Below are 26,383 nucleotides of genomic sequence, written 5' to 3' on the forward strand. Positions count from 1 at the left end.
GTCCTGGTTTAGACCTGGTTTAGTCCTGGTTTAGTCCTGGTTTAGACCTGGTTTAGACCTGGTTTAGTCCTGGTTTAGACCTGGTTTAGACCTGGTTTAGTCCTGGTTTAGACCTGGTTTAGACCTGGTTCAGTCCTGGTTTAGATCCGGTCTAGTCCAGGTCTAACCCAGGACTAAACCAGTGAAACAGTGCGGTGTTGTGTCTCCTTTAAAGCGCGTTAGTTTCGGCTCGGTTCGGCTCGGTTCGGCTCGGTTCGGCTGGGGGGGAGAGCGGCTCACTCGCAGCTTCTCTCCCGGCCCGCGGAAGCTGATTGGCGGCGTTAATCCTCTTAAGGCTCCGGCTCCAAAGCCCCGGAGTCAGCAGCATCTCCAGCCCGCCTCCCACAGCTGGAGCCCGGCATGGCGCAGCGCGGCGGCCCGGAGCGCGTCTGCAGGTGATCCGGACCGAGCCCAACCGAACCGAGCCGGAGCGTGTCCAGTGAAGCAGAAAACACCGCGGAACCGGCGACGGGAAAAGGTAAAAAAAAATAATGTGACGTAAAAATGTGCGACGCAATTCGTGTTTTTTGTGGAAGCAACAAGTGCGAGGTTCACCGCGTCACCGCCGCCGCCGCCGCCGCCGCTGCTCCGGTACAAAATGGATCCTGAGATTTAATCCGAGTTCAGATTCATGTTCCTGATGTTTCCTCCTCAAAACAACAGACCCGGAGTTTGAACGAGTCTCCACGAGTCTGTGCAGGTTTAAACGCTCTGTTCCACCTTGTGACGTCACGAAGAGGGAGTTTACAAGTGAACAACTGGATTTTATTAAACTGAATCAGAACTGAACCAGGACTAAACCAGGACTAAACCAGGACTGAACCAGGACTAAACCAGGACTAAACCAGGACTGAAGGACAGGACTAAACCAGGTCTAAACCAGGACTAAACCGGACTAAAACCAGGACTAAACCAGGTCTAAACCAGGTCTAAACCAGGATTAAACCAAGACTAAACCAGGACTAAACCAGGACTGAACCAGGACTGAACCAGGACTAAACCAGGTCTAAACCAGGACTAAACCAGGACTAAACCAGGATTAAACCAAGACTAAACCAGGACTAAACCAGGACTAAACCAAGACTAAACCAGGACTAAACCAGGACTAAACCAGGACTGAACCAGGTCTGAACCAGGACTGAACCAGGACTGAACCGGGACTAAACCGGGACTAAACCAGGACTAAACCAGGACTGAACCAGGACTAAACCAGGATTTAATCGGGACTGAAACAGGATTGAATCAGGACTAAACCAGGACTAAATTCAGTACTTGAACCGGGACTAAACCAAGACTAAACCAGGACTAAACCAAGACTAAACCAGGACTAAACCAGGTCTGACCCAGAATTAATTCCGTACATGAACCAGGTCTAAACTTGTACTGAACCAAGTCGTCTAAACCAGGACTAAACCAGGACTAAACCAGGTCTAAACCAGGACTAAACCAGGACTAAACCAGGTCTAAACCAGGACTAAACCAGGACTAAACCAGGTCTAACAGCTCTTTTCCCCTTTAGTTCAATACAGATTTATCAATTCCAGGACTGATTGATTCTAGTGACGGTGTTCGGACTTTAAAAACACAGTGGAGCACTTCCTGTATCACCACATGACGACATCACCAGGTGGAAACAAAACACAACTCCAGGTCTGTTTGTGATGAGGAAACGACATCAGAACAGAGAAAAAATCAAATCAAATAAAATGGTTTCAGAATCAGTGATCGGAAATTTAGTATCGGAATTGAGTTTAAAATTTCTTCTAAAATTTTTTTGACATTTATCTTTTTTTTTTTGCAGGTCTCATCTGTTGGAAATTGCGGCTGGTCCAGAAAAATCCAAGTCTAAACCATGAAGAAGAACCAAATCAAGAACTAAACCAGGACTAGGACTAGACCAGGACTAGACCAGGACTGAACCAGGACCGCGCCCGGACCGGACCCAGGATGGGGGCTTATCCGAGGAGGAGACTGCGCTTCGGTAGAGTCCTGGTTTTCGTGGTCTGTTTGGTCCTGGTTTTGGTCTACGTCTTGTCCCTGAGACTTCGAGACTCGGATCTAGACCCAGTCCGCCTGAGAGTCCGAGATCTGGACCAGGATCTGAACCCGGATTTGAATCAGGACCAGGACCAGGTGAGAGTCCAGGGACGAAAGACTAATGCTGTCAAAAGTATCAAAAGTATCGAAACTCAGTCCAAGTTTAGACCTGGTTTAGTCCAAGTTCAGACCTGGTTTAGTCCAAGTTTAGACCTGGTTTAGTCCAAGTTCAGACCTGGTTTAGTCCAAGTTCAGACCTGGTTTAGTCCAAGTTCAGACCTGGTTTAGTCCAAGTTCAGACCTGGTTTAGTCCAAGTTCAGACCTGGTTTAGTCCAAGTTCAGACCTGGTTTAGTCCAAGTTTAGACCTGGTTTAGTTCAAGTTCAGACCTGGTTTAGTCCAAGTTCAGACCTGGTTAGTCCAAGTTTAGACCCTGGTTTAGTCCAAGTTCAGACCTGGTTTAGTCCAAGTTCAGACCTGGTTTAGTCCATGTTTAGACCTGGTTTAGTCCAAGTTTAGACCTGGTTTAGTCCAAGTTCAGACCTGGTTTAGTCCAAGTTTAGACCTGGTTTTAGTCCAAGTTCAGACCTGGTTTAGTCCAGGTTTAGACCTGGTTTAGTCCAGTTCAGACCTGGTTTAGTCCAAGTTTCAGACCTGGTTTAGTCAAGTTCAGACCTGGTTTAGTCCAAGTTTAGACCTGGTTTAGTCCTACTTTAGACCTGGTTTAGTCCAAGTTCAGACCTGGTTTAGTCCAAGTTCAGACCTGGTTTAGTCCAAGTTTAGACCTGGTTTAGTCCAAGTTTAGACCTGGTTTAGTCCTACTTTAGACCTGGTTTAGTCCAAGTTTAGACCTGGTTTAGTCCAAGTTTAGACCTGGTTTAGTCCAAGTTTAGACCTGGTTTAGTCCATGTTTAGGCCTGGTTCAGTCCTACTTTAGACCTGACTTAGTCCAAGTTTAGACCTGGTTTAGTCCAAGTTTAGACCTGGTTTAGTCCTAGTTTAGACCTGGTTTAGTCCAAGTTTAGACCTGGTTTAGTCCAAGTTTAGACCTGGTTTAGTCCAAGTTTAGACCTGGTTTAGTCCAAGTTTAGACCTGTTTAGTCCAAGTTTAGACCTGGTTTAGTCCAAGTTTAGACCTGGTTTAGTCCAAGTTTAGACCTGGTTTAGTCCAAGTTTAGACCTGGTTTAGTCCAAGTTTAGACCTGGTTTAGTCCAAGTTTAGACCTGGTTTAGTCCAAGTTTAGACCTGGTTTAGTCCATGTTTAGACCTGGTTTAGTCCTACTTTAGACCTGGTTTAGTCCAAGTTCAGACCTGGTTTAGTCCAAGTTTAGACCTGGTTTAGTCCTACTTTAGACCTGGTTTAGTCCAAGTTCAGACCTTGTTTAGTCCAAGTTTAGACCTGGTTTAGTCCAAGTTTAGACCTTGTTTAGTCCAAGTTTAGACCTGGTTTAGTCCAAGTTCAGACCTGGTTTAGTCCAAGTTTAGACCTGGTTTAGTCCAAGTTCAGACCTGGTTTAGTCCAAGTTTAGACCTGGTTTAGTCCTACTTTAGACCTGGTTTAGTCCAAGTTCAGACCTTGTTTAGTCCAAGTTTCAGACCTGGTTTAGTCCAAGTTTAGACCTGGTTTAGTCCAAGTTCAGACCTGGTTTAGTCCAAGTTTAGACCTGGTTTAGTCCAAGTTTAGACCTTGGTTTTAGTCCAAGTTCAGACCTGGTTTAGTCCAAGTTTAGACCTGGTTTAGTCCAAGTTCAGACCTGGTTTAGTCCAAGTTCAGACCTGGTTTAGTCCTACTTTAGACCTGGTTTAGTCCAAGTTCAGACCTGGTTTAGTCCAAGTTTAGACCTGGTTTAGTCCAAGTTCAGACCTGGTTTAGTCCAAGTTCAGACCTGGTTTAGTCCAAGTTCAGACCTGGTTTAGTCCAAGTTTAGACCTGGTTTAGTCCAAGTTTAGACCTGGTTTAGTCCAAGTTTAGACCTGGTTTAGTCCAAGTTCAGACCTGGTTTAGTCCAAGTTTAGACCTTGTTTAGTCCATGTTTAGACCTGGTTTAGTCCAAGTTTAGACCTGGTTTAGTCCAAGTTTAGACCTGGTTTAGTCCAAGTTTAGACCTGGTTTAGTCCAAGTTTAGACCTGGTTTAGTCCAAGTTTAGACCTGTTTAGTCCAAGTTTAGACCTGGTTTAGTCCAAGTTCAGACCTGGTTTAGTCTATGTTTAGACCTGGTTTAGTCCAAGTTCAGACCTGGTTTAGTCCAAGTTTAGAACCTGGTTTAGTCCAGTTTAGACCTGGTTTAGTCCATGTTTAGACCTGGTTTAGTCCAAGTTCAGACCTGGTTTAGTCCAAGTTTAGACCTGGTTTAGTCCAAGTTTAGACCTGGTTTAGTCCAAGTTTAGACCTGGTTTAGTCCAAGTTTAGACCTGGTTTAGTCCAAGTTTAGACCTGGTTTAGTCCTAGTTTAGACCTGGTTTAGTCCAAGTTTAGACCTGGTTTAGTCCAGTTTAGACCTGGTTTAGTCCTTTAGTCCAGTTAGACCTGGTTTAGTCCTACTTTAGACCTGGTTTAGTCCTAAGACCTGGTTTAGTCTATGTTTTAGACCTGGTTTAGTCCAAGTTTAGACCTGGTTTAGTCCAAGTTCAGACCTGGTTTAGTCCAAGTTTAGACCTGGTTTAGTCCAAGTTTAGACCTGGTTTAGTCCAAGTTCAGACCTGGTTTAGTCCAAGTTTAGACCTGGTTTAGTCCATGTTTAGACCTGGTTTAGTCCTACTTTAGATATCTTAGATAAAACTTGATTAATTAAACCAAATTCAACAAATACATTTCATTGTAAATAATCATTATTTTATTTTATTATCAATAAATTAAATGTCAACTTGTTTAGTAAGAATAAAATACTTTGACGATCTCTCATGTTTCATTTCTTTTAAAGGAGCCAGAGCAGTTCTCAGTTGGAGTCCCGGATCTAGACCAGGATCTGGGCCAGACCAGTCGTCCTGTGATCCCAGTGAACCGGACCGACATCGAGACCTGTGTTTATGTGGACAAACCAGAACCTCCCTCCCCGACCGACCAGACGCCCCCCAGGTACACAGGACGGAATATATACATATATATATATATATATATATATATATATATATATATCTATATATATATATATATATATATATATATATATATATATATATATATATATATATATATATATATATATATATATATATATATATATATATATATATATATATATATATATATATATATATGTATATATATATATATATATATATATATATATATATATATATATATATATATATATATATATGTATATATATATATATATATATATATATATATATATATATATATATATATAGATATATATATATATATATATATATATATATATATATATATATATATATATATATATATATAATGTGTGTGTGATGTGTGTGGCTGAATATTCTGCCATATACATGACTCGGTGTGACTCTGTATGACTCGGTGTGACACGGCATGACTTGGTGTGACTCAGTGTGACTCTTTCCTGTGACTCAGTGTGTCTTAATGTGACTCGGTGTGACTGGTATGTGACTCTGTATGACTCGGTGTGACTCTGTATGACTCGGTGTGACTCTGTATGACTCGGCACGGTGTGACATGACTCGGTGTGGTGACTCGGTGACTGTGTGACTCGGTGTGAGTGTGACTGTCCTGTGACTCGGCGTGACTCTGTTGTGTGACTCGGTGTGACTCGGCGTGACTTGGTGTGACTTGGTGTGACTGGGTGTGACTGGTTGTGACTCGATGTGTGACTCGGTGTGACTGGGTGTGACTCGGTGTGACTCGGTGTGACTCGGTGTGCCCCGGTGTGCTCCGCAGTAAAGGCGAGTACCCGGAGGACGTGTTCTCGTTGGAGCAGCGTCAGAGCGGGGTGGGTGACTCGGTGTGACTCGGTGTGACTCGGTGTGACTCGGTGTGACTCGGTGTGCCCGCAGTAAAGGCGAGTACCCGGAGGACGTGTTCTCGTTGGAGCAGCGTCAGAGCGGGTGGGTGACTCGGTGTGACTCGGTGTGACTCGGTGTGACTCGGTGTGACTCGGACTCGGGTGTGACTCGGGGTGACTCGGTGTGCCCGCAGTAAAGGCGAGTACCCGGAGGACGTGTTCTCGTTGGAGCAGCGTCAGAGGGGGTGGGTGACTCGGTGTGACTCTGTGGTGTGACTCGGTGTGACTCGGTGTGACTCGGGGTGACTCGGTGTGACTCGGTGTGCCCGCAGTAAAGGCGAGTACCCGGAGGACGTGTTCTCGTTGGAGCAGCGTCAGAGGGGTGGGTGTGACTCGGTGTGACTCGGTGTGACTCGGTGTGACTCGGTGTGCCCGCAGTAAAGGCGAGTACCCGGAGGACGTGTTCTCGTTGGAGCAGCGTCAGAGGGGGTGGGTGACTCGGTGTGACTCGGTGTGACTCGGGTGACTCGGTGGTGACTCGGTGTGACTCGGTGTGCCCGCAGTAAAGGCGAGTACCCGGAGGACGTGTTCTCGTTGGAGCAGCGGCAGAGGGGGTGGGTGACTCGGTGTGACTCGGGTGACTCGGTGTGACTCGGTGTGCCCGCAGTAAAGGCGAGTACCCGGAGGACGTGTTCTCGTTGGAGCAGCGTCAGAGGGGGTGGGTGACTCGGTGTGACTCGGTGTGACTCGGTGTGACTCGGTGTGCCCGCAGTAAAGGCGAGTACCCGGAGGACGTGTTCTCGTTGGAGCAGCGTCAGAGGGGTGGGTGACTCGGTGTGACTCTGTGGTGTGACTCGTGGTGACTCGGTGTGACTCGGTGTGCCCGCAGTAAAGGCGAGTACCCGGAGGACGTGTTCTCGTTGGAGCAGCGGCAGAGGGGGGGGGTGGGTGACTCGGGTGACTCGGTGTGACTCGGTGTGACTCGGTGTGCCCGCAGTAAAGGCGAGTACCCGGAGGACGTGTTCTCGTTGGAGCAGCGGCAGAGGGGGTGGGTGACTCGGGGTGACTCGGTGTGACTCGGTGTGACTCGGTGTGACTCGGTGTGCCTGCAGTAAAGGCGAGTACCCGGAGGACGTGTTCTCGTTGGAGCAGCGGCAGAGGGGGTGGGTGACTCTTCACCTCTTCGGGATGATCTACATGTTCGTCGCCTTGGCGATCGTTTGTGACGAGTTCTTCGTCCCGGCGTTGGAGGTCATCACCGAGACGCTGCAGATCTCCGACGACGTCGCCGGGGCGACCTTCATGGCGGCGGGCGGCTCGGCTCCGGAGCTCTTCACGTCTCTGATCGGCGTCTTCATCGCTCGCTCCAACGTCGGCATCGGCACCATCGTGGGCTCGGCCGTCTTCAACATCCTCTTCGTCATCGGCATGTGCGCCATCTTCTCCAGGGAGATGCTCCACCTGACCTGGTGGCCGCTCTTCAGGGACGTGTCCTTCTACATCCTGGACCTGGCCATGCTCATCGTGTTCTTCCTGGACAACGCCATCCGCTGGTGGGAGAGCGCGCTGCTGGTGCTCGGATACGTCAGTTACGTCACGTTCATGAAGTTCAACGCTCAGATCGAGAACAGCGTGAAGAACATCTGCAGCAGACACAAGAACACGGTCCAAGTGTGGAGAGACGACAACAGCAAGGTCAGAACGCTGCAGGACACACGAGCATACGAACAAACTAGAACAGAGAGGAGCAGAGGAGAAGGTCAGAGGAGCAGAGGAGAAGGTCAGCAGGTCAGAGGAGGAAAGGAGAAGGTCAGAGGAGCAGAGGAGAGGGTCAGAGGAGGAGAAGATCAGAGGTCAGAAGGAGAGGTCAGAGGACAGAGGAGAGGGTCAGAGAGGTCAGAGGAAAAGGTACAGAGGAGAGTGTTAGAAGAGGAGAAGGTCAAAAAGAGGAGAGGAAGAGAGGTCAGGAGGAGGGTCAGAGGAGAGCAGAGGAGAGGAGGTCAGAAGAACAGAGGAGGAGGGTCAGAAGAACAGAGGGAGGGGTCAGAAGAACAGAGGAGGAGAAGGTCAGAAGAACAGAGGAGGAGGTCAGAAGAACAGAGGAGGGGGTCAGAAGATGCAGATGATGCAGATGTTTCCCTGTGAGCAGTGAAAAGATGAAAGGTGAAATGATGAAGTGAAGCTCTGTTCTGCTGAATGGAGCCGAGGAACAATGAACGAGTGAAGCACAGCTGCACTTTGATCCACAACACACGAACCAGGACCAGGACCAGGACCAGGACCAGGACCAGGACCAGGACCAGGACCAGACCAGGACCAGGACCAGGACCAGACCAGACCAGACCAGGACCAGGACCAGGACCAAGACCAAGACCAGGACCAGACCAAGACCAGACCAGGACCAGGACCAGGACCAGGACCAGGACCAGGACCAGGACCAAGACCAAGACCAGACCAGGACCCCAACCAGGAGACCAGGACCAGGACCAGGACCAGGACCAGGACCAGGACCAGACCAGACCAGACCAGGACCAGGACCAGACCAGACCAGGACCGACCAGGACCAGACCAGACCAACCAAGACCAGGACCAGGACCAGGACCAGGACCAGGACCAAGACAGACCAACCAGACCAGACCAGACCAGACCAGGACCAGACCAGGACCAGGAGACCAGGAGACCAGGACCAGGACCAACCAGGACCAGACCAGACCAGGACCAACCCAGGACCAGGACCAGGACCAGGACCAGACCAGACCAGACCAGACCAACCAGGACCAGACCAGACCAGGACCAGGACCAGACCAGACCAGACCAGACCAGGACCAGGACCAGACCAGACCAGACCAGACCAGACCAGGACCAGACCAGACCAGACCAGACCAGGACCAGACCAGACCAGACCAGGACCAGGACCAGACCAGACCAGACCAGACCAGACCAGACCAGGACCAAACCAGACCAGGACCAGACCCAGACCAGGACCAGGACCAGACCAGACCACCAGACCAGAAACCAGACCAGACCAGAGAACCAGAGACCAGAACCAGACCAGACCAGACCAGACCAGACCAGAAGACAAGACCCAGGACCACAGACCAGAAACCAGAACCAGACCAGAAGACCAGACCAGAAGACCAGACCAGAACCCAGAAACCCAGAACAGACCAGAGCCAGAACCAGAGAGAACCAGAACCAGAACAGACCAGAACAGAGAGCAGACCAACAGACCAGAGAACCAGACCAGAACCAGACCAGAACCAGACCAGAGCGAGACTAGAACCAGAACCAGAGCCAGACCAGGTTAGACTCCAGACTAAAACGGAGCAGAACATTTCCTGAGTCGCTTTAGAACGATCTGGATCTGGATCTGGATCTGGATCAGAACCAGTTTAAGAGCACAGAGACCAGGACACGCTCACAGAACACTGAGGGATTCCTCTTGACCAAGATCTGACCAGAACCGTTTAAACACAAAGGTCGATTAATCCACAAAACAAAATCTTTCACAAACACCTGCAGTTTTTCCTCTGACTAAAAATACTTCAGTCTCTAAGTTGTTGAGGCTCCAACCTGGAAACAACCTTTATTCACAATATTTATTTAGTTTTGTTCATGTTCAGTTTTTGTTTGTTTGTTGCCAGGTGACTGAAGCCCCGCCCCCTGCCCCTCCCCCTGAACCTGAACCCAAACCCGGACCAGACCCAGAACCTCAGGGTCCAAAGACCAGACGGACCTCAGACCCACAGATGGACCGAAGCAAAGTCAAGGTGACACCAACACACCCGCTCATGTTTTATTTATCTGTGGTACAAATTTTATACATATTTTATAAATAAATATAAATAAATATTATACATCTGGACCCGGTCAAGCAGAAGTAAACAACAAGACCAAAACTTCAAGTGAATTCATCTGATATAAAAATGTATTGAACAGATACATTTGTACTCGAGTTTATCAAACTGTTGACCTTTTTTTCTGTTCCATTTTTGGTTCTAAAGTTCCATATGTTTTAAACAGAAATGAATGAAACATGGAACAAAATTATTCCCAAATTTCAAAGACCTGAAAATCATGTAAATAAATGTTTGTATTTCATCATATCTTGTGTTATTCCATCTTTGAACTGTTGATGAAGGGACATGGATTTAAAAAAAAATGTAAAAATTTAAAATGATAAAAATGTTCTTGGAAGACTGACATATTTTAGAAATAGTTTCTTTCATTTTGAAGTAATATTAAAATATTCAGAAGAAAAAAGCGACAAATGATGTAAAATCCTGCACCTTCTACTTGTTTGTACAATTTTCCCTCCGTTACTTTTCCCTCCGTTACCATGAACTTTCTTAATAAAAAATCTCATGAGTCAAAAAGTCAGAGGTTTTTCATCCTAATCTTGTACCATATGGTAGAAAACTATATGAAGCAAATATTCAAACCAGTTTGTTAAGGATATGGAAGTGAGAACCAAGAGTTATCACTGTTTGGATTTATTGCCAAAAAGTGCTGCATATTTCATTCCCTCCGTTACCGACATGAGTTTTTTTATTTTTTGTCTTGAACTTGAAAGAATCTCACAGGTTTAACTTGACCCTGTTGGAGTGTAACTCTTTCCTACATTCTGATACTTTACTTATTTCAATAGTTCCTCTAGTTTCTGAATAAGACACATTTGAATGTCAAAAATCTGACCCTGTTTCCTTCCGTTACCACTTGACTGGACCCATGTATGGGTTCCTCATGGAGGCTTCAGCTGCTCCTTTCCACGTGGAGGAGCAGCGACTCTACTCTGAGCTCAGCGTCAAAATTGTCCTCAGCTCATTTAGTTGGACCTTTTCATCTGAGGACAGACTCATGAAACTCATCAACGCCAGATTTTTAAACTCTGTGTTTGACGCCTGTGGCACCAATTCTCAAACACCATGTGAAGACTCAAAACACGGAGAAATCATTTCTCTTGTGGATCAATAAAGTTTCTCTAAGTCTAAGAAACCTACATGTGTCCTTCAAAGAATGTAGATAAAAACCAGACGCCACTCTGACCTGAGGAGGAAACTCATTTACAACATTATCCACCATCTTCTTTTGGTCAAAGATAATGACCAAAAGTGAGAGCAGGACCAGAGATCTAAACCAGGACTAAACCAGGACTACGAGTGACTGTGGTTCTTCTTGACCTGAGTTTCATAATCCCAGCAGTCACACTCTTGTCTGATTTTCAGTCTCGTCCGGCGCTGCAGAGAGGAGGCAGCACCGCGTCTCTTCACAACGCTTCAATGAGAAACACCATCTTCCAGCTCATGATCCACACCCTGGACCCACTGACGGAAGGTGAGGCCCAGACCTGAACCAAGACCGGATCTGAACCTGACCTGACCTGCCAGGACTAAACAAGGACTAAACCAGGACTGAACCAGGACTGAACCAGGACTGAACCAGGACTAAACCAGGACTGAACCAGGACTAAACCAGGACTGAACCAGGACTGGACCAGGACTGGACCAGGACTGGACGAGGATTTTCATTCACTGACTTGTTGTTTTGTGGTTGTGGTCAGATTTTTCTCTGAACGGTGACCTGAAGCCCGGACAGAGGAGAGGTAAGGCTCCACTGAGTCTCGGGGTCAGAGGAGGAGAGTACTCAGTCTTGGTCTTACTTGAGTAACTTTTTGAACCACTACTTTGTATTATTTTGATGTAACGTTACTCTTACTTGAGTACAGTTGTCAATTTTTGGCCTCTACTCTACCACCTCTGGTCATGTTATTGTGGCGTTGTTGTGGTGTTGTCATGGCGTTGTTGTGTGTTGTGTTGTCATGGTGTTGTTTGTGGTGTTGTCATGGCGTTGTTGTGGTGTTGTCATGGCGTTGTTGTGGTGTTGTCATGGCGTTGTTGTCATGGCTTGTCATGGCGTTGTTGTGGTGTTGTCATGGCGTTGTTGTTGTCATGGCGTTGTTGTGGTGTTGTCATGGCGTTGTTGTCATGGCGTTGTTGTGGTTGCATGGCGTTGTTGTCATGGCGTTGTTGTGTCATGGCGTTGTCATGGCGTTGTTGTGTTGTCATGGTGTTGTCATGGCGTTGTCATGGCGTTGTTTGTCATGGCGTTGTCATGGCATGGTGTCATGTTGTTGTTGTTGTCTGTCATGTTGTCATGGCGTTGTTGTCATGGCGTTGTCATGGCTCATGGCGTTGTTGTCATGGCGTTGTTGTCATGGCGTTGTCATGGCGTTGTTGTCATGGCGTTGTTGGTGTTTGTCATGGCGTTTGTTGTCATGTCATGGCGTTGTCATGGCGTTGTTGTCATGGTTGTTGTCATGGCGTTGTTGTGGTGTTGTCATGGCGTTGTCATGGCGTTGTTGTCATGGTTGTTGGTCATGGTTGTCGTTGTCATGGCGGCGTTGTTGTCATGGCGTTGTCATGTGTGTTGTCATGGCGTTGTTGTCATGGCGTTGTTGTTGTTGTGCATGTTGTTGTCATGGTGTTGTTGTCATGCATGGCGTTGTTCATGGTTGTTGTTGTCGTTTGTCATGGCATGTCATGGTTGTCATGTTGTCATGGCGTTTTGTCATGGCATGGCGTTGTCATGGCGTTGTTGTGTTGTCATGGCGTTGTTGTTTGGCATGGCGTTTGTAGTTGTTGAGTTGAATGGCGTTGTTTGTTGTCATTTTTTAATTGTTGTGTGTTTGTTTATTGTGTGTGTATTCAAAGTTGTGTGTGTGTGTGTGTGTGTGTGTGTGTGTGTGTGTGGTTTATTATTGTGTGTGTTTTATTTTTGTGTAGTTCATATTTGTGTGTGTGTGTTTTCAGTGCGGAGCAGAGTTCAGCCCATGAGCGCAGCGCTGGCAGAGACACAGGAGCAAACACAGGGTGACACACACACACAGGGGTGAGACACACACACACACGGGGTGAGACACACACACGGGGTGAGACACACACAGAGGGTGACACACAAAAAACAGAGGTACACTCATCCTTTTGACTCCCTCTGGAGCCTCACGTTCACATGTTGTTGGTTGTTGCTCTGATCTTCGTGTGTCACTTTCTCTGTTTTGGTCGTTGTTGCAAAATAATTACAAAATGAGTCGTTGCCGCGTCTGAACAACAATCTGTTATTTACTGCGCTGGAGTCGTACAGAGCCTCATTTCAGGCAGAGGAGACGCGTGTCCTCCCATGATGCATTTGGAATGGTTCATTTGGACCTGCTGTCTGTGGTTTGGACCTGAGTTCACGTTCACACCAGAGGAACCGACTCAGAGTTTGGTATTTGGTGCAGATTGAACTGAGACCACGTCTGTCTGAGGGTCTCGATCCGCTGATTGTGGTCGAGTCCGATTGGACACCAACACACGTGTTCGAATGACAGTGCAACTGAGCGTGAAGGAGCCAGAAGACCTCCTGGAGCACTTCCTGTTTGAAACAGCTCGTGTTGGGACACAGTAGATTCTTCACTCGCTCGTGGACTCGACTCGTGTCTGGACTCGTTGGACTTGTTGGACACTCGTTTGAACTCGGTTTTGGAACTCTGTGTCTGGAACTCGTGTCTCGTGTTTGGACTCGTGTCTGAATCTGTCTGGACTCGTGTTGGACTACTCGTGTTGGACCGTCGTGTGTCTCGGACCGTGTGGACTCGTGTGGACTCGTGTCTGGAACTCGTGTTTGGACTCGTGTCTGGACTCGGTGTACTGGACTCGTGTTGGACTCGTGTTTGGAGTGTTTTGTCGTGTGTCTCGTGTCTTCGAACTCGGTGTTCTGGACTCGTGTCTGGACTCGTGTCTGGACTCTGGTCGTGTCTTGTCGTGCTTGGGAACTCGTGTTTGGACTCGTGTGGACTCGTGTTTGGGACTCGTGTTTGGACTCGTGGGACTCGTGAACTCGTGTTTGGACTCGTGTTTGGACTCGTGTTTCTGGTGAACTCGTGCTGGACTCTCTGTCTGTGACTCGTGTTTGGAACTCGTGCTCTCGTGTCTGGATCGTGTCTCTGACTCCGTGAACTCGTGTTTGGACTCGTCTTGTCTCGGTCTGTGTCTGGACTCCGTGTCTGGTGTCTCGTGACTCGTGGTCTGGACTCTCGTGTTTGACTCGTGTGTTCGTGCTTGGACTCGTGTCTGGACTCGTGTCTGGACTCGTCTGGACTCGTGTTCTCGGTCTGGACTCCTTTGGGGTTCGTGTTGTGACTCGTTTTTGCTCGGCCGTGAAGAGGCTTGCTCCTTCCTCGTGTCACTCGTGTTTGGACTCGTTTGGACTCGTGTTTGGACTCGTGTCTGGACTCGTGTCTGACTCTGTTTGGACTCGTGAACTCGTGTTCTCGGGGAACTCGGTCTGGACTCGTGTCTGGACTCGTGACTGGACTCGTGTTTGGACTCGTGTTTGGACTCGTGTCTGGACTCGTGTTTGGACTCGTGTCTGGACTCGTGTCTGGACTCGTGTTTGGACTCGTGTCTGGACTCGTGTTTGGACTCGGGACTCGTGTCTGGACTTGGGACTGTGTTTGGCGTGTTTGGACTCGTGTTTGGACTCGTGTTTGGACTCGTGTTGGACTCGTGTCTGGACTCGTGTTTGGACTCGTGTCTGGACTCGTGTTTGGACTCGTGTTTGGACTCGTGTTTGGACTCGTGTTTGGACTCGTGTCTGGACGTGTCGGACTCGTGTTTGGACTGTGTCTGTGTCTGGACTCGTGTCTGGACTCGTGTTTGGACTCGTGTCTGGACTCGTGTCTGGACTCGTGTCTGGACTCGGGGACTCGTGTTGACTCGTGTCTCGTGTACTCGTGGACTCGTGTTTGGACTCGTGTTTGGACTCGTGTCTGGACTCGTGTCTGGACTCGTGTTTGGACTCGTGTTTGGACTCGTGTCTGGACTCGTGTCTGGACTCGTGTTTGGACTCGTTGGACTCGTGTCTGGACTCGTTCTGGACTCGTGTCTGGACTCGTGTTTGGACTCGTGTCTGGACTCGTGTCTGGACTCGTGTCTGGACTCGTGTCGGACTCGTGTCTGGACTCGTGTTTGGACTCGTGTCTGGACTCGTGTCTGGACTCGTGTGGACTCGTGTCTGGACTCGTGTCTGGACTCGTGTGTCTTTGCTCTGGGCTCGTGAAGAGGCTTTGCTCCTCTCCAATCAGCGACCGTCACTAAGAGGCGTCTGAAGAGGCGACCGGCCGACCAATCACGGAGCGTCACGTGAAGCACCGGCCAATCACAGCCGAGCACTCAGGACAACAGCCAATCAGGAGCCAGATTAGACCACGAGTGTTCGCTCCACTTCAATCACGGCAACGACCGTCTCTGAATAATAACGAGTCACATAATTATAACGACATCATCTTCTTCTGCTGGGGTCAGAATAAAACAGAGGCATTGTGGGTAATTAAAGGTCCAGTGTTACAAGTCAAAATAAAATAAAAAATAAGTAATAAAAAATTAAATCTCACACAGACAAAACTGACTCTAACTTTTCTGGTGCAGGGTCCTTCAAACTTGCTTCGTCTGGAATGTTCCGCAGTGTGGCATTAAACCTTTCTATCTCCGCGGAGACCAAACCAGGCCAAGTTCCAGGTCAGATCTGTGGAGAGGCGACTCCGCTCACAGTCACTATGTTTGTTTTTCAAGGTGTTTTTGAGCTATGAAACCAGCTGTGATTGAATAAATGTAAAGTAGAGATGTTTAAAGTCCCACTGTGGAACATTCCAGAGCAGAGCAGTGACGTATCCATGGAAACGAGCAGGTGACGGATCCTCCCAATCGAAAAGTTACGCAGTGCATCTTTAAGTCAGGTTCTGATGTTGTTAATCCGTGTGTTATTAGTTCATGCGTTTTTCAAAATTAAACCGAAAATAAGAAAATGAAAAAATCAGCGGTTTTCTTCATTATTTGGCTCTAAAACCAAAAAAAAAAAAAAAAAACAGATAAAGATTTGTTTTTTTCAGTTTTCGAATTTGTGTTTAAATGAAAAATGGAAAAAAAAAGGATAACGACCATTTACGGACTTAAACTGCGATGCCAGAATGAACCAGGACTAAACCAGGACTAAACCAGGACTAAACCAGGACTAAACCAGGTCTAAACCAGGACTGAACCAGGTCTAAGCCAGGACTAAACCAGGACTAAACCAGGACTAAACCAGGTCTAAACCAGGTCTAAGCCAGGACTAAACCAGGACTAAACCAGGACTAAACCAGGTCTAAGCCAGGACTAAACCAGGACTAAACCAGGTCTAAACCAGGACTAAACCAGGACTAAACCAGGTCTAAGCCAGGACTAAACCAGGACTAAACCAGGACTAAACAGGTCTAAACCAGGTCTAAACCAGGTCTAAACCAGGACTAAACCAGGACTAAACCAGGTCTAAGCCAGGACTAAACCAGGAAACCAGGTAAACCAGGACTAAACCAGGACTAAACCAGGTCACTAAACCAGGTCTAAGCCAGGACTAAACCAGGTCTAAACCAGGACTAAACCAGGTCTAAACCAGGACTAAACCAGGACTATAAACCAGGACTAAACCAGGTCTAAACCAGGAACTAAACCAGGACTAAACCAGGACTAAACCAGGACTAAACCAGGTCTAAAACCAGGTCTAAGCCAGGACTAAACCAGGTCTAAACCAGGTCTAAGCCAGGACTAACCAGGTCTAAACCAGGACTAAACCAGGACTTAAACCAGGTCTAAACCCGGACTAAACCAGGACTAAACCAGGTCTAAACCAGGTCTAAACCAGGTCTAAACCCGGTCTAAACCCGGTCTAAACCCGGACTAAACCTCCTCTGGACCATATTTTCAGACGGGGACCAGATTCCTCAGGCTGATCTTCCAGAACCGTCGACGTCTCACAAAGTCCCAGAGAAAACCACAGAAGCACCACATGAGACCAAGGTACGAAGATCTGAGAAGGTTTCAGTTTGTACTTTTCTAGCTGAGTACAGTACTTTTACTTCTACTTGAGTAATATTTGTGTTGAAGTAGCAGTACTGGTACTTGAGTAAAAGTAGAGTTTTTTTCTTCCTGCTGTGGGTGAATCTAAAGTGACAAAAGCTTCACGTGAAAATAGGAAATGATCTGAGGTTGGCTCGACCAGGACTGGACCAGGACTGGACGGAGGACTAAGGACTAAACCAGGACTAACCAGGACTAACAGGACTAAACCAGACTAAACCAGGACTGAAGGACAGAACTAACAGGACTACACCAGGACTGAAGCAGAGCAAAACCAGTACTAAACAAGGACTGTAAGAGGACTAAACTAGGACTAAACAAGGACTAAATCAGGACTGAATCAGGACTAAACCAGGAATAAACTAAAAACTGAAGCAGAACTAGACCAGGACTAGACCAGGACTGAACCAGGACTAAATCACGACTATACCAGAACTAAACCAGGACTGAACCAGGACTAAACCAGGACTGAACCAGGACTGAACCAAGACTGAACCAGGACTAAACCAGGACTAAACCAGGACTAGACCAGGACTGAACCAGGACTAAACCAGGACTAAACCAGGACTAAATCACGACTATACCAGGACTAAACCAAGACTGAACCAGGACTGAACCAGGACTAAACCAGGAACTAAACCAGGACTGACTGACTAACAAGACTGAACCAGGACTAAACCAGGACTGAACCAGGACTGAACCAGGACTAAACCAGGACTAAAACCAGGACTAAACCAGGACTGAACCAAACTGAACCAAGACTGAACCAGGACTAAACCAGGACTAAAACTGAACAGGACTAAACCAGGACTAAACCAGGACTAGACCAGGACTAAACCAGGACTAGACACCAGGACTAAACCAGGACTAAAACTAGGGACCAGGACTGAACCAGGACTGACAAAAGCTTCACATATGAAATGATTTGAACATTTGTGTTTCTTTTCACTCCTTCATTTTTTTTTTTTAGTTTGTCTCATTTTGTGTTTGTCCTTCAAAAAACACCAGATTTTGTGTTTAATGAATCTTTTATTTACTGTTTTATTTACTGTTTTATTGAATCTTTTATTTCCTGTTTTATTGAATCTTTTATTTACTGTTTTATTTACTGTTTTATTTAATCTTTTATTTCTGTTTTATTGAATCTTTTATTTACTGTTTTATGTTCATGTTTCGTTCTGGTGCCGGTGCTGCCCCCTGCTGGCCTCTCGTGTTCTCGTTCTGAAGCGTTTCTCCGTGTGTTTGTGCAGATCCCGGAGGAGCAGGGTTCGGGCAGCGGCTGCTCCTCGGGCTCTGATGAAGACGAGGAGGAGGAGGCAGGAGGAGGAGGAGGAGGAGGAGGACAGCGCCCCCTTGAGTCTGGACTGGCCTCAGACCTGCTCCAAACAGGTGTCCTACCTGCTCCTGCTGCCCATCGTCTTCCCTCTGTGGGTCACTCTGCCCGACGTCAGAAACCAGGTACAAAACAAACAAACAAACAAACAAACAAACAAACGAGAATCTCAAACCTCCAGACTGATTCTGAAACCAAGATGATAAAAATAAAAATTAAAAAACTCTATTTAACTTTATTTAGACGATAGAATGTGATTTTTAAGGACTGAACCAGGACTCGACCCAGGACTAAATTAAAACTGAACAAGGACTGGAGCAGGTCTAAACCAGGTCTAAACCAGGTCTAAACCGGGTCTAAACCAGGACTGAAACCAGGACTGAAATGAGGACTAAAAAACCAGGACTGAAACAGGGACTAAAGAGAACTGAAACAGGACTACCTGGAGGGCCATAGTCGGTCTGGAACTAGGGCTTTAACCAGTTTTTATGACAGATCAATGTTTATCTCGGGACAGTTCTGCTGCAGTTCTGTTTGTTCTCAGTTGTTTGTTTCTGTTTGTTCTTCAGTTGTTCTGTGTTCTTCAGTTTGTTTGTTCTGTTTGTTCTGTTCTTCAGTTCTGTTTGTTCTGTTTGTTCTTCAGTTCTGTTTGTTCTGTTTGTTCTTCAGTTCTGTTTGTTCTTCAGTTGTTTTGTTCTTCAGTTCTGTTGTTCTTCAGTTCTGTTTGTTCTTCAGTTGTTTGTTCTGTTTGTTCTTCAGTTCTGTTTGTTCTGTTTGTTCTTCAGTTGTTTGTTCTGTTTGTTCTTCAGTTCTGTTTGTTCTGTTTGTTCTGTTGTTCTGTTTGTTCTTCAGTTTGTTTGTTCTGTTTGTTCTTCAGTTCTGTTTGTTCTTCAGTTGTTTGTTCTTCAGTTTGTTTGTTCTGTTTGTTCTGTTTGTTCTTCAGTTGTTTGTTCTGTTTGTTCTGTTTGTTCTTTCAGTTCTGTTTTTGTTCTTCAGTTGTTTGTTCTGTTTGTTCTTCAGTTGTTTGTTCTGTTTGTTCTTCAGTTGTTTGTTCTGTTTGTTCTTCAGGCGTCCAGGAGGTTCTTTGCTCTGACTTTCCTCGGCTCCATCCTGTGGATCGGAGTTTTCTCCTACCTCATGGTGTGGTGGGCGCATCAGGTCAGTGTGACACGAGGCGGGCGCATCAGGTCAGTGTGACACGGTCAGTGTGACACGAGGTGGGCGCATCAGGTCAGTGTGACGTCAGGCGGGCGCATCAGGTCAGTGTGACACGAGGCGGGCGCATCAGGTCAGTGTGACACGAGGCGGGCGCATCAGGTCAGTGTGACAGGCGGGCGCATCAGGTCAGTGTGACACGAGGCGGGCGCATCAGGTCAGTGTGACACGAGGCGGGCGCATCAGGTCAGTGTGACGTCAGGCGGGCGCATCAGGTCAGTGTGACACGAGGCGGGCGCATCAGGTCAGTGTGACGTCAGGCGGGCGCATCAGGTCAGTGTGACGTCAGGCGGGCGCATCAGGTCAGTGTGACACGAGGCGGGCGCATCAGGTCAGTGTGACGTCAGGCGGGCGCATCAGGTCAGTGACATCAGGTCAGTGTGACGTCAGGCGGGCGCATCAGGTCAGTGTGACATCAGGTCAGTGTGACACGAGGCGGGCGCATCAGGTCAGTGTGACGTCAGGCGGGCGCATCAGGTCAGTGTGACGTCAGGCGGGCGCATCAGTGTGACGTCAGGTCAGTGTGATCAGGTCAGTGTGACGTCAGGCGCATCAGGTCAGTGTGACACGAGGCGGGCGCATCAGGTCAGTGTGACACGAGGCGGGCGCATCAGGTCAGTGTGACGTCAGGTCAGTGTGACGTCAGGCCGGCGCATCAGGTCAGTGTGACGTCAGGCCGGTGCATCAGGTCAGTGTGACATGAGGAGCTCAGGGGCAGGGGGCACAGGTCACAGACTGTAAAGACGAGTGCGACGGCGCCTGCAGAGTCCAGCTCCAGTCAAATGAAGCTCACTGAGGCCTGCAGTTATAGGAGAGAATTTGAAGCTCCACATTTGAAATTCTGACCATGAGATTGGAGTCGATGGAGGCAGAAGTTCACTCACGCTCACTTCCACTCAGTCTGTGGTTTTATGGTTAAAACAGTGTTGGGAAGTTAGCAGAACATAAACCAAAAATATATTTTCTGAAAACTAATTTTAAAAACTGTCTGTAGGTACAGTTACTTTTATGTTTGGTGGTATTGAGAAACAGTGATTCAATTAAAAGGAATAAATGCACCACATCTGCGTAGGATTATAGTGAAAAATAAATGAAACACAGCTCCTGCAGTGTGTGTGTGTGTGTGTGTGTGTGTGTGTGTGTGTGTGTGTGTGTGTGTGTGTGTGTGTGTTGTGTGTGTGTGTGTGTGTGTGTGTGTGTGTGTGTGTGTGTGTGTGGTGTGTGTGTGTGTGTGTGTGTGTGTGTGTGTGTGTGTGTGTGTGTGTGTGTGTGTGTGTGTGTCTGTGTGTGTGTGTGTGTGTGTGTGTGTGTGTGTGTGTGTGTGTGTGTGTGTGTGTGTGTGTGTGTGTGTGTGTGTGTGTGTGTGTGTGTGTGTGTGTGTGTGTGTGTGTGTTGTGTGTGTGTGTGTGTGTGTGTGTGTGTGTGTGTGTGTGTGTGTGTGTGTGTGTGTGTGTGTGTGTGTGTGTGTGTGTGTGTGTGTGTGTGTGTGTGTGTGTGTGTGTGTGTGTGTGTGTGTGTGTGTGTGTGTGTGTGTGTGTGTGTGTGTGTGTGTGTGTGTGTGTGTGTGTGTGTGTGTGTGTGTGTGTGTGTCTGTGTGTGTGTGTGTGTGTGTGTGTGTGTGCACTGATGTCACTTATACAAGAAAAACATGAAATAAATCATGCTCCAAAACAAACAGCGAACGCGAGTCGACCTCAATAAGAACTGTGACTGCGACAGACGTTTTACAGCCTCGTCTCCTCCTGTTTTCACTCTGTTTTTATCTCCATGAACTGTTGGAGTGAATCACAGCTGGACTCGTCTGTTTCACTGTTTCACACATGTTTCTGCTGCTGGACTTATTTTCTCTGTTAAAAGCTTCACTCTGCTCCACATGGAAACACACAGCGCAGAACATAGAACCTACAGACAATAGAACCTACAGACCATAGAACCTACAGACCATAGAACCTACAGAACAGACCTAGAACCTACAGACCACTACAGAACCATATAGACCTACAGACCATAGAACCTAGACAGAACCATAGAACCTACAGACCATAGAACCATAGAACCTAGACAGACCATAGAACCTACAGACCACTACAGACCATAGAATCAGACCATACAGACCATAGAACTACATAGACAGAACCTACAGACCATAGAACCTACAGACCATAGAACCATAGAACCTACAGACCATAGAACCTACAGACCATAGAACCTACAGACCATAGAACACAGACCATAGAACCTACAGACCATAGAACCTACAGACCATAGAATCTACAGACCATAGAACCTACAGACCATAGAACCTACAGACCATAGAGACCATAGAACTACAGACCATAGAACCTACAGACCATAGAATCTACAGACCATAGAACCTACAGACCATAGAACCTACAGACCATAGAACCTACAGTGATCGTGTTCGAGTACGACATGTTCAAGTCTTAGTGTGAATCTCCCTGAGTACAGCAGCTCTGGACAAACAGTTTGTGTCACTGGAGATCACTTGACGTCCCTCATTGAGAACTTCGTCAGGTCACAGCACCTCAGGTCACAGCACCTCAGGTCACAGCACCTCAGGTCACAGCACCTCAGGTCTCATTATTTCACCCACAATGGAATTTCTGTGTCTTTCACTGTTCTGAAAACAAAAGAGACTCTTCACTCAAACTGTCAGAACTCTTCATGAGCGAGAAACATGAGGGTGGAACATGAGAGAGGAACATGAGAGAGGAACATGAGAGAGAGAACATGAGAGAGGAACATGAGAGTGGAACATGAGAGAGGAACATGAGAGAGGAACATGAGAGAGGAACATGAGAGAGGAACATGAGAGAGGAACATGAGAGAGTGGAGAACATGAGAGAGAACATGAGAGAGAACATGAGAGTGGAACATGAGAGAGGAACATGAGAGAGGAACATGAGAGAGGAACATGAGAGGAACATGAGAGGAACATGAGAGAGGAACATGAGAGTGGAACATGAGAGAACATGAGAAGAGAACATGAGAGAGGAACATGAGAGAGGAACATGAGAGAGGAGAGAACATGAGAGAGGAACATGAGAGAGGAACATGAGAGTGAGAACATGATGAGAGAACATGAGAGAGGAACATGAGAGAGGAACATGAGAGAGGAACATGAGAGAGGAACATGAGAAGAGGAACATGAAGAGAGGAACATGAGAGTGGAACATGAGGAACATGAGAGAGGAACATGAGAGGGAACATGAGAGAGGAACATGAGAGAGGAACATGAGAGAGGAACATGAGAGTGGAACATGAGAGTGGAACATGAGAGAGGAACATGAGAGAGGAACATGAGAGAGGAACATGAGAGAGGAACATGAGAGTGGAACATGAGGAACATGAGAGAGGAACATGAGAGGAACATGAGAGAGGAACATGAGAGAGAACATGAGAGAGGAACATGAGAGTGGAACATGAGAGTGGAACATGAGGAACATGAGAGAGGAACATGAGAGGAACATGAGAGAGGAACATGAGAGAGGAACATGAGAGAGGAACATGAGAGAGGAACATGAGAGGGAACATGAGAGAGGAACATGAGAGAGGAACATGAGAGTGGAACATGAGAGAGGAACATGAGAGAGGAACATGAGAGAGGAACATGAGAGAGGAACATGAGAGTGGAACATGAGAGAGGAACATGAGAGAGGAACATGAGAGAGGAACATGGAACATGAGAGAGGAACATGAGAGAGGAACATGAGAGAGAACATGAGACATGAGAGAGGAACATGAGAGGAACATGAGAACATGAGAGAGGAACATGAGAGAGGAACATGAGAGAACATGAGAGAGAACATGAGAGAGGAACATGAGAGTGGAACATGAGAGAGAGAGAACATGAGAGAGGAACATGAGAGGTGAGAACATGAGAGAGAACATGAGAGACATGAGAGAGGAACATGAGAGGAACATGAGAGGGAACATGAGAGTGGAACATGAGAGAGGAACATGAGAGAGGAACATGAGAGTGGAACATGAGAGTGGAACATGAGAGAGGAACATGAGAGAGAACATGAGAGAGGAACATGAGTGAGGAACATGAGAGGGAACATGAGAGGAACATGAGAGAGAGAGAACATGAGAGAGGAACATGAGAGAGTGAGAACATGAGAGAGGAACATGAGAGAGGAACATGAGAGAGGAACATGAGAGAGGAACATGAGAGAGGAACATGAGAGGAACATGAGAGAGGAACATGAGAGAAGAGGGAACATGAGAGGAACATGAGAGAGGAACATGAGAGTGGAACATGAGAGAGGAACATGAGAGTGGAACATGAGAGAGGAACATGAGAGAGGAACATGAGAGAGGAACATGAGAGAGGAACATGAGAGAGGAACATGAGAGAGGAACATGAGAGAGGAACATGAGAGAGGAACATGAGAGAGGAACATGAGAGAGGAACATGAGAAACATGAGAGAGGAACATGAGAGGAACATGAGAGAGGAACATGAGAGAGGAACATGAGAGAGGAACATGAGAGAGGAACATGAGAGAGGAACATGAGAGAGGAACATGAGAGAGGAACATGAGAGAGAACATGAGACATGAGAGAACATGAGAGAGGAAGAGAACATGAGAGAGGAACATGAGAGAGGAACATGAGAGAGGAACATGAGAGAGGAACATGAGAGGAACATGAGGAACATGAGAGAGGAACATGAGAGTGGAGACATGAGAGAACATGAGACATGAGAGAGGAACATGAGAGTGGAACATGAGAGACGAACATGAGAGTGGAACATGAGAGGAACATGAGAGTGGAACATGAGAGAACATGAGAGAGGAACATGAGAGAGGAACATGAGAGAGGAACATGAGAGTGAGAAGAGGAACATGAGAGAGGAACATGAGGGTGAGAACTTGAGAGAGGACATGAGAGGAACATGAGAGAGGAACATGAGAGGAACATGAGAGGAACATGAGAGAGAACATGAGAGAGGAACATGAGAGTGGAACATGAGAGGTGGAACATGAGAGAGGAACATGAGAGAGGAACATGAGTGGAACATGAGAGAGGAACATGAGAGAGGAACATGAGAGAGGAACATGAGGGTGGAACTTGAGAGAGGAACATGAGAGGAACATGAGAGGGAACATGAGAGAGGAACATGAGAGGAACATGAGAGGAACATGAGAGAGGAACATGAGAGGAACATGAGAGAACTGAGAGACATGAGAGTGGAACATGAGGTGGAACATGAGAGAGCATGAGAGAACATGAGAGAGGAACATGAGTGGAACATGAGAGAGACATGAGAGACATGAGAGAGGAACATGAGAGAGGAACATGAGAGAGAGAGACATGAGAGAGGAACATGAGAGAGGAACATGAGAGAGAGAGAGAACATGAGAGAGGAACATGAGAGAGGAACATGAGAGAACATGAGAGAACATGAGAGAGGAACATGAGAGAGAACATGAGAGAGGAACATGAGAGAGAACATGAGAGAGAGACATGAGAGAGGAACATGAGAGAGGAACATGAGAGGAACATGAGAGGAACATGAGAGAGGAACATGAGAGAGGAACATGAGAGGAACATGAGAGAGGAACATGAGAGAACATGAGAGAACATGAGAGAGAGAACATGAGAGGGAACATGAGAGAGGAACATGAGAGAGAACATGAGAGGACATGAGAGAGGAACATGAGAGAGGAACATGAGAGGAACATGAGGGTGGAACATGAGAGAGGAACATGAGAGGAACATGAGAGAGGAACATGAGAGAGGAACATGAGAGGAACATGAACATGAGGGTGAGAGAGAACATGAGAGAGGAACATGAGAGGAACATGAGAGAGAGAACATGAGAGTGAAACATGAGAGAGGAACATGAGAGAGGAACATGAGAGAGGAACATGAGAGAGGAACATGAGAGGAACATGAGAGAACATGAGAGACATGAGAGTGGAACATGAGAGAGGAACATGAGAGAGGAACATGAGAGAGGAACATGAGAGGAACATGAGAGGAACATGAGAGAGGAACATGAGATTAGAACGTCCAACACAAACTTCTCACTGAAAATAGTTATAGTTTGTAATAATAAAACATTTGCTCGAAGCCTGTCCACTTTTCTGTGTTGATAAGAGGCTTCAGATGATGTTAAATTTGTGATTAATCGTGAGTTAATTGTGATGTTCATGGGAATAATCATGATTAAATATTTGAATTGATTAACAGCGCTTGTTTTTACTCTGTAATATTGACGTGAGTGTGTGCGCCGCTGCCCCCTGCAGGTCGGGGAGACTGTGGGTATTTCAGAGGAGCTCATGGGTCTGACCATCTTGGCCGCAGGAACCTCCATCCCCGACCTCATCACCAGCGTCATCGTGGCGAGGAAAGGCCTGGGCGACATGGCCGTGTCCAGCTCTGTGGGCAGCAACATCTTTGACATCACCGTGGGGTACGACACACACACACACACACACATACACACACTCATACACACACATATACACACATATACACATATACACACACATACACACACACACACACACATACACACTAGAGGTGAGATCGGGCCTAAAAAATCCAGCCCGACCCGACCCGGCCCGCGGGTATTAAAACCCGACCCGGCCCGAGCCCGACCAATTAACTTGATTTGCAGGCCCGAGCCCGAAGCAAACCCGAAATGTCATATTTTATTTGTGAGGACTCGGGAGGAGGAGCAGTGCTCAGCGTCGAGGTGCCAGTCTTTTTGCTCTCGTATGAAAGCAAAGCGCCACATTGACGACATTCAGCGAAGCCAACGCAAGTTTCTGTAGCAACAATCAATTTGAAGCTTTTCCACACCTCACTCTTACCGGTGCGTGTTTGTCTTTTCAGTTTCTCCTGC

The 26,383-nt window shown here is 47.1% G+C and overlaps 1 protein-coding gene across 1 annotated transcript in view; it reads left to right on the forward strand.

Annotated features, from left to right (window-relative positions):
* The first annotated feature begins 1,986 nt into the window (after window positions 1–1,986).
* The window catches only part of LOC110172194 (sodium/potassium/calcium exchanger 1-like), a 28,441-nt gene continuing 4,044 nt past the window's right edge, over window positions 1,987–26,383 (forward strand). The window contains 17 exon segments of the mRNA XM_055154375.1: window positions 1,987–2,172; window positions 5,000–5,154; window positions 6,586–6,636; window positions 6,690–6,740; window positions 6,795–6,844; window positions 6,912–6,966; window positions 7,020–7,070; window positions 7,135–7,717; window positions 9,667–9,792; window positions 11,248–11,356; window positions 11,583–11,624; window positions 12,832–12,891; window positions 16,805–16,896; window positions 18,207–18,271; window positions 18,273–18,414; window positions 19,358–19,447; window positions 25,782–25,948. Coding sequence (XP_055010350.1) covers window positions 1,987–2,172; window positions 5,000–5,154; window positions 6,586–6,636; window positions 6,690–6,740; window positions 6,795–6,844; window positions 6,912–6,966; window positions 7,020–7,070; window positions 7,135–7,717; window positions 9,667–9,792; window positions 11,248–11,356; window positions 11,583–11,624; window positions 12,832–12,891; window positions 16,805–16,896; window positions 18,207–18,271; window positions 18,273–18,414; window positions 19,358–19,447; window positions 25,782–25,948 — 2,075 coding nt within the window.

Source organism: Boleophthalmus pectinirostris, unplaced genomic scaffold (genome assembly GCF_026225935.1).
Source record: "Boleophthalmus pectinirostris isolate CB_2022bp ecotype Guang Dong unplaced genomic scaffold, ASM2622593v1 HiC_scaffold_19, whole genome shotgun sequence".
Lineage (NCBI taxonomy): Eukaryota > Metazoa > Chordata > Actinopteri > Gobiiformes > Gobiidae > Boleophthalmus > Boleophthalmus pectinirostris.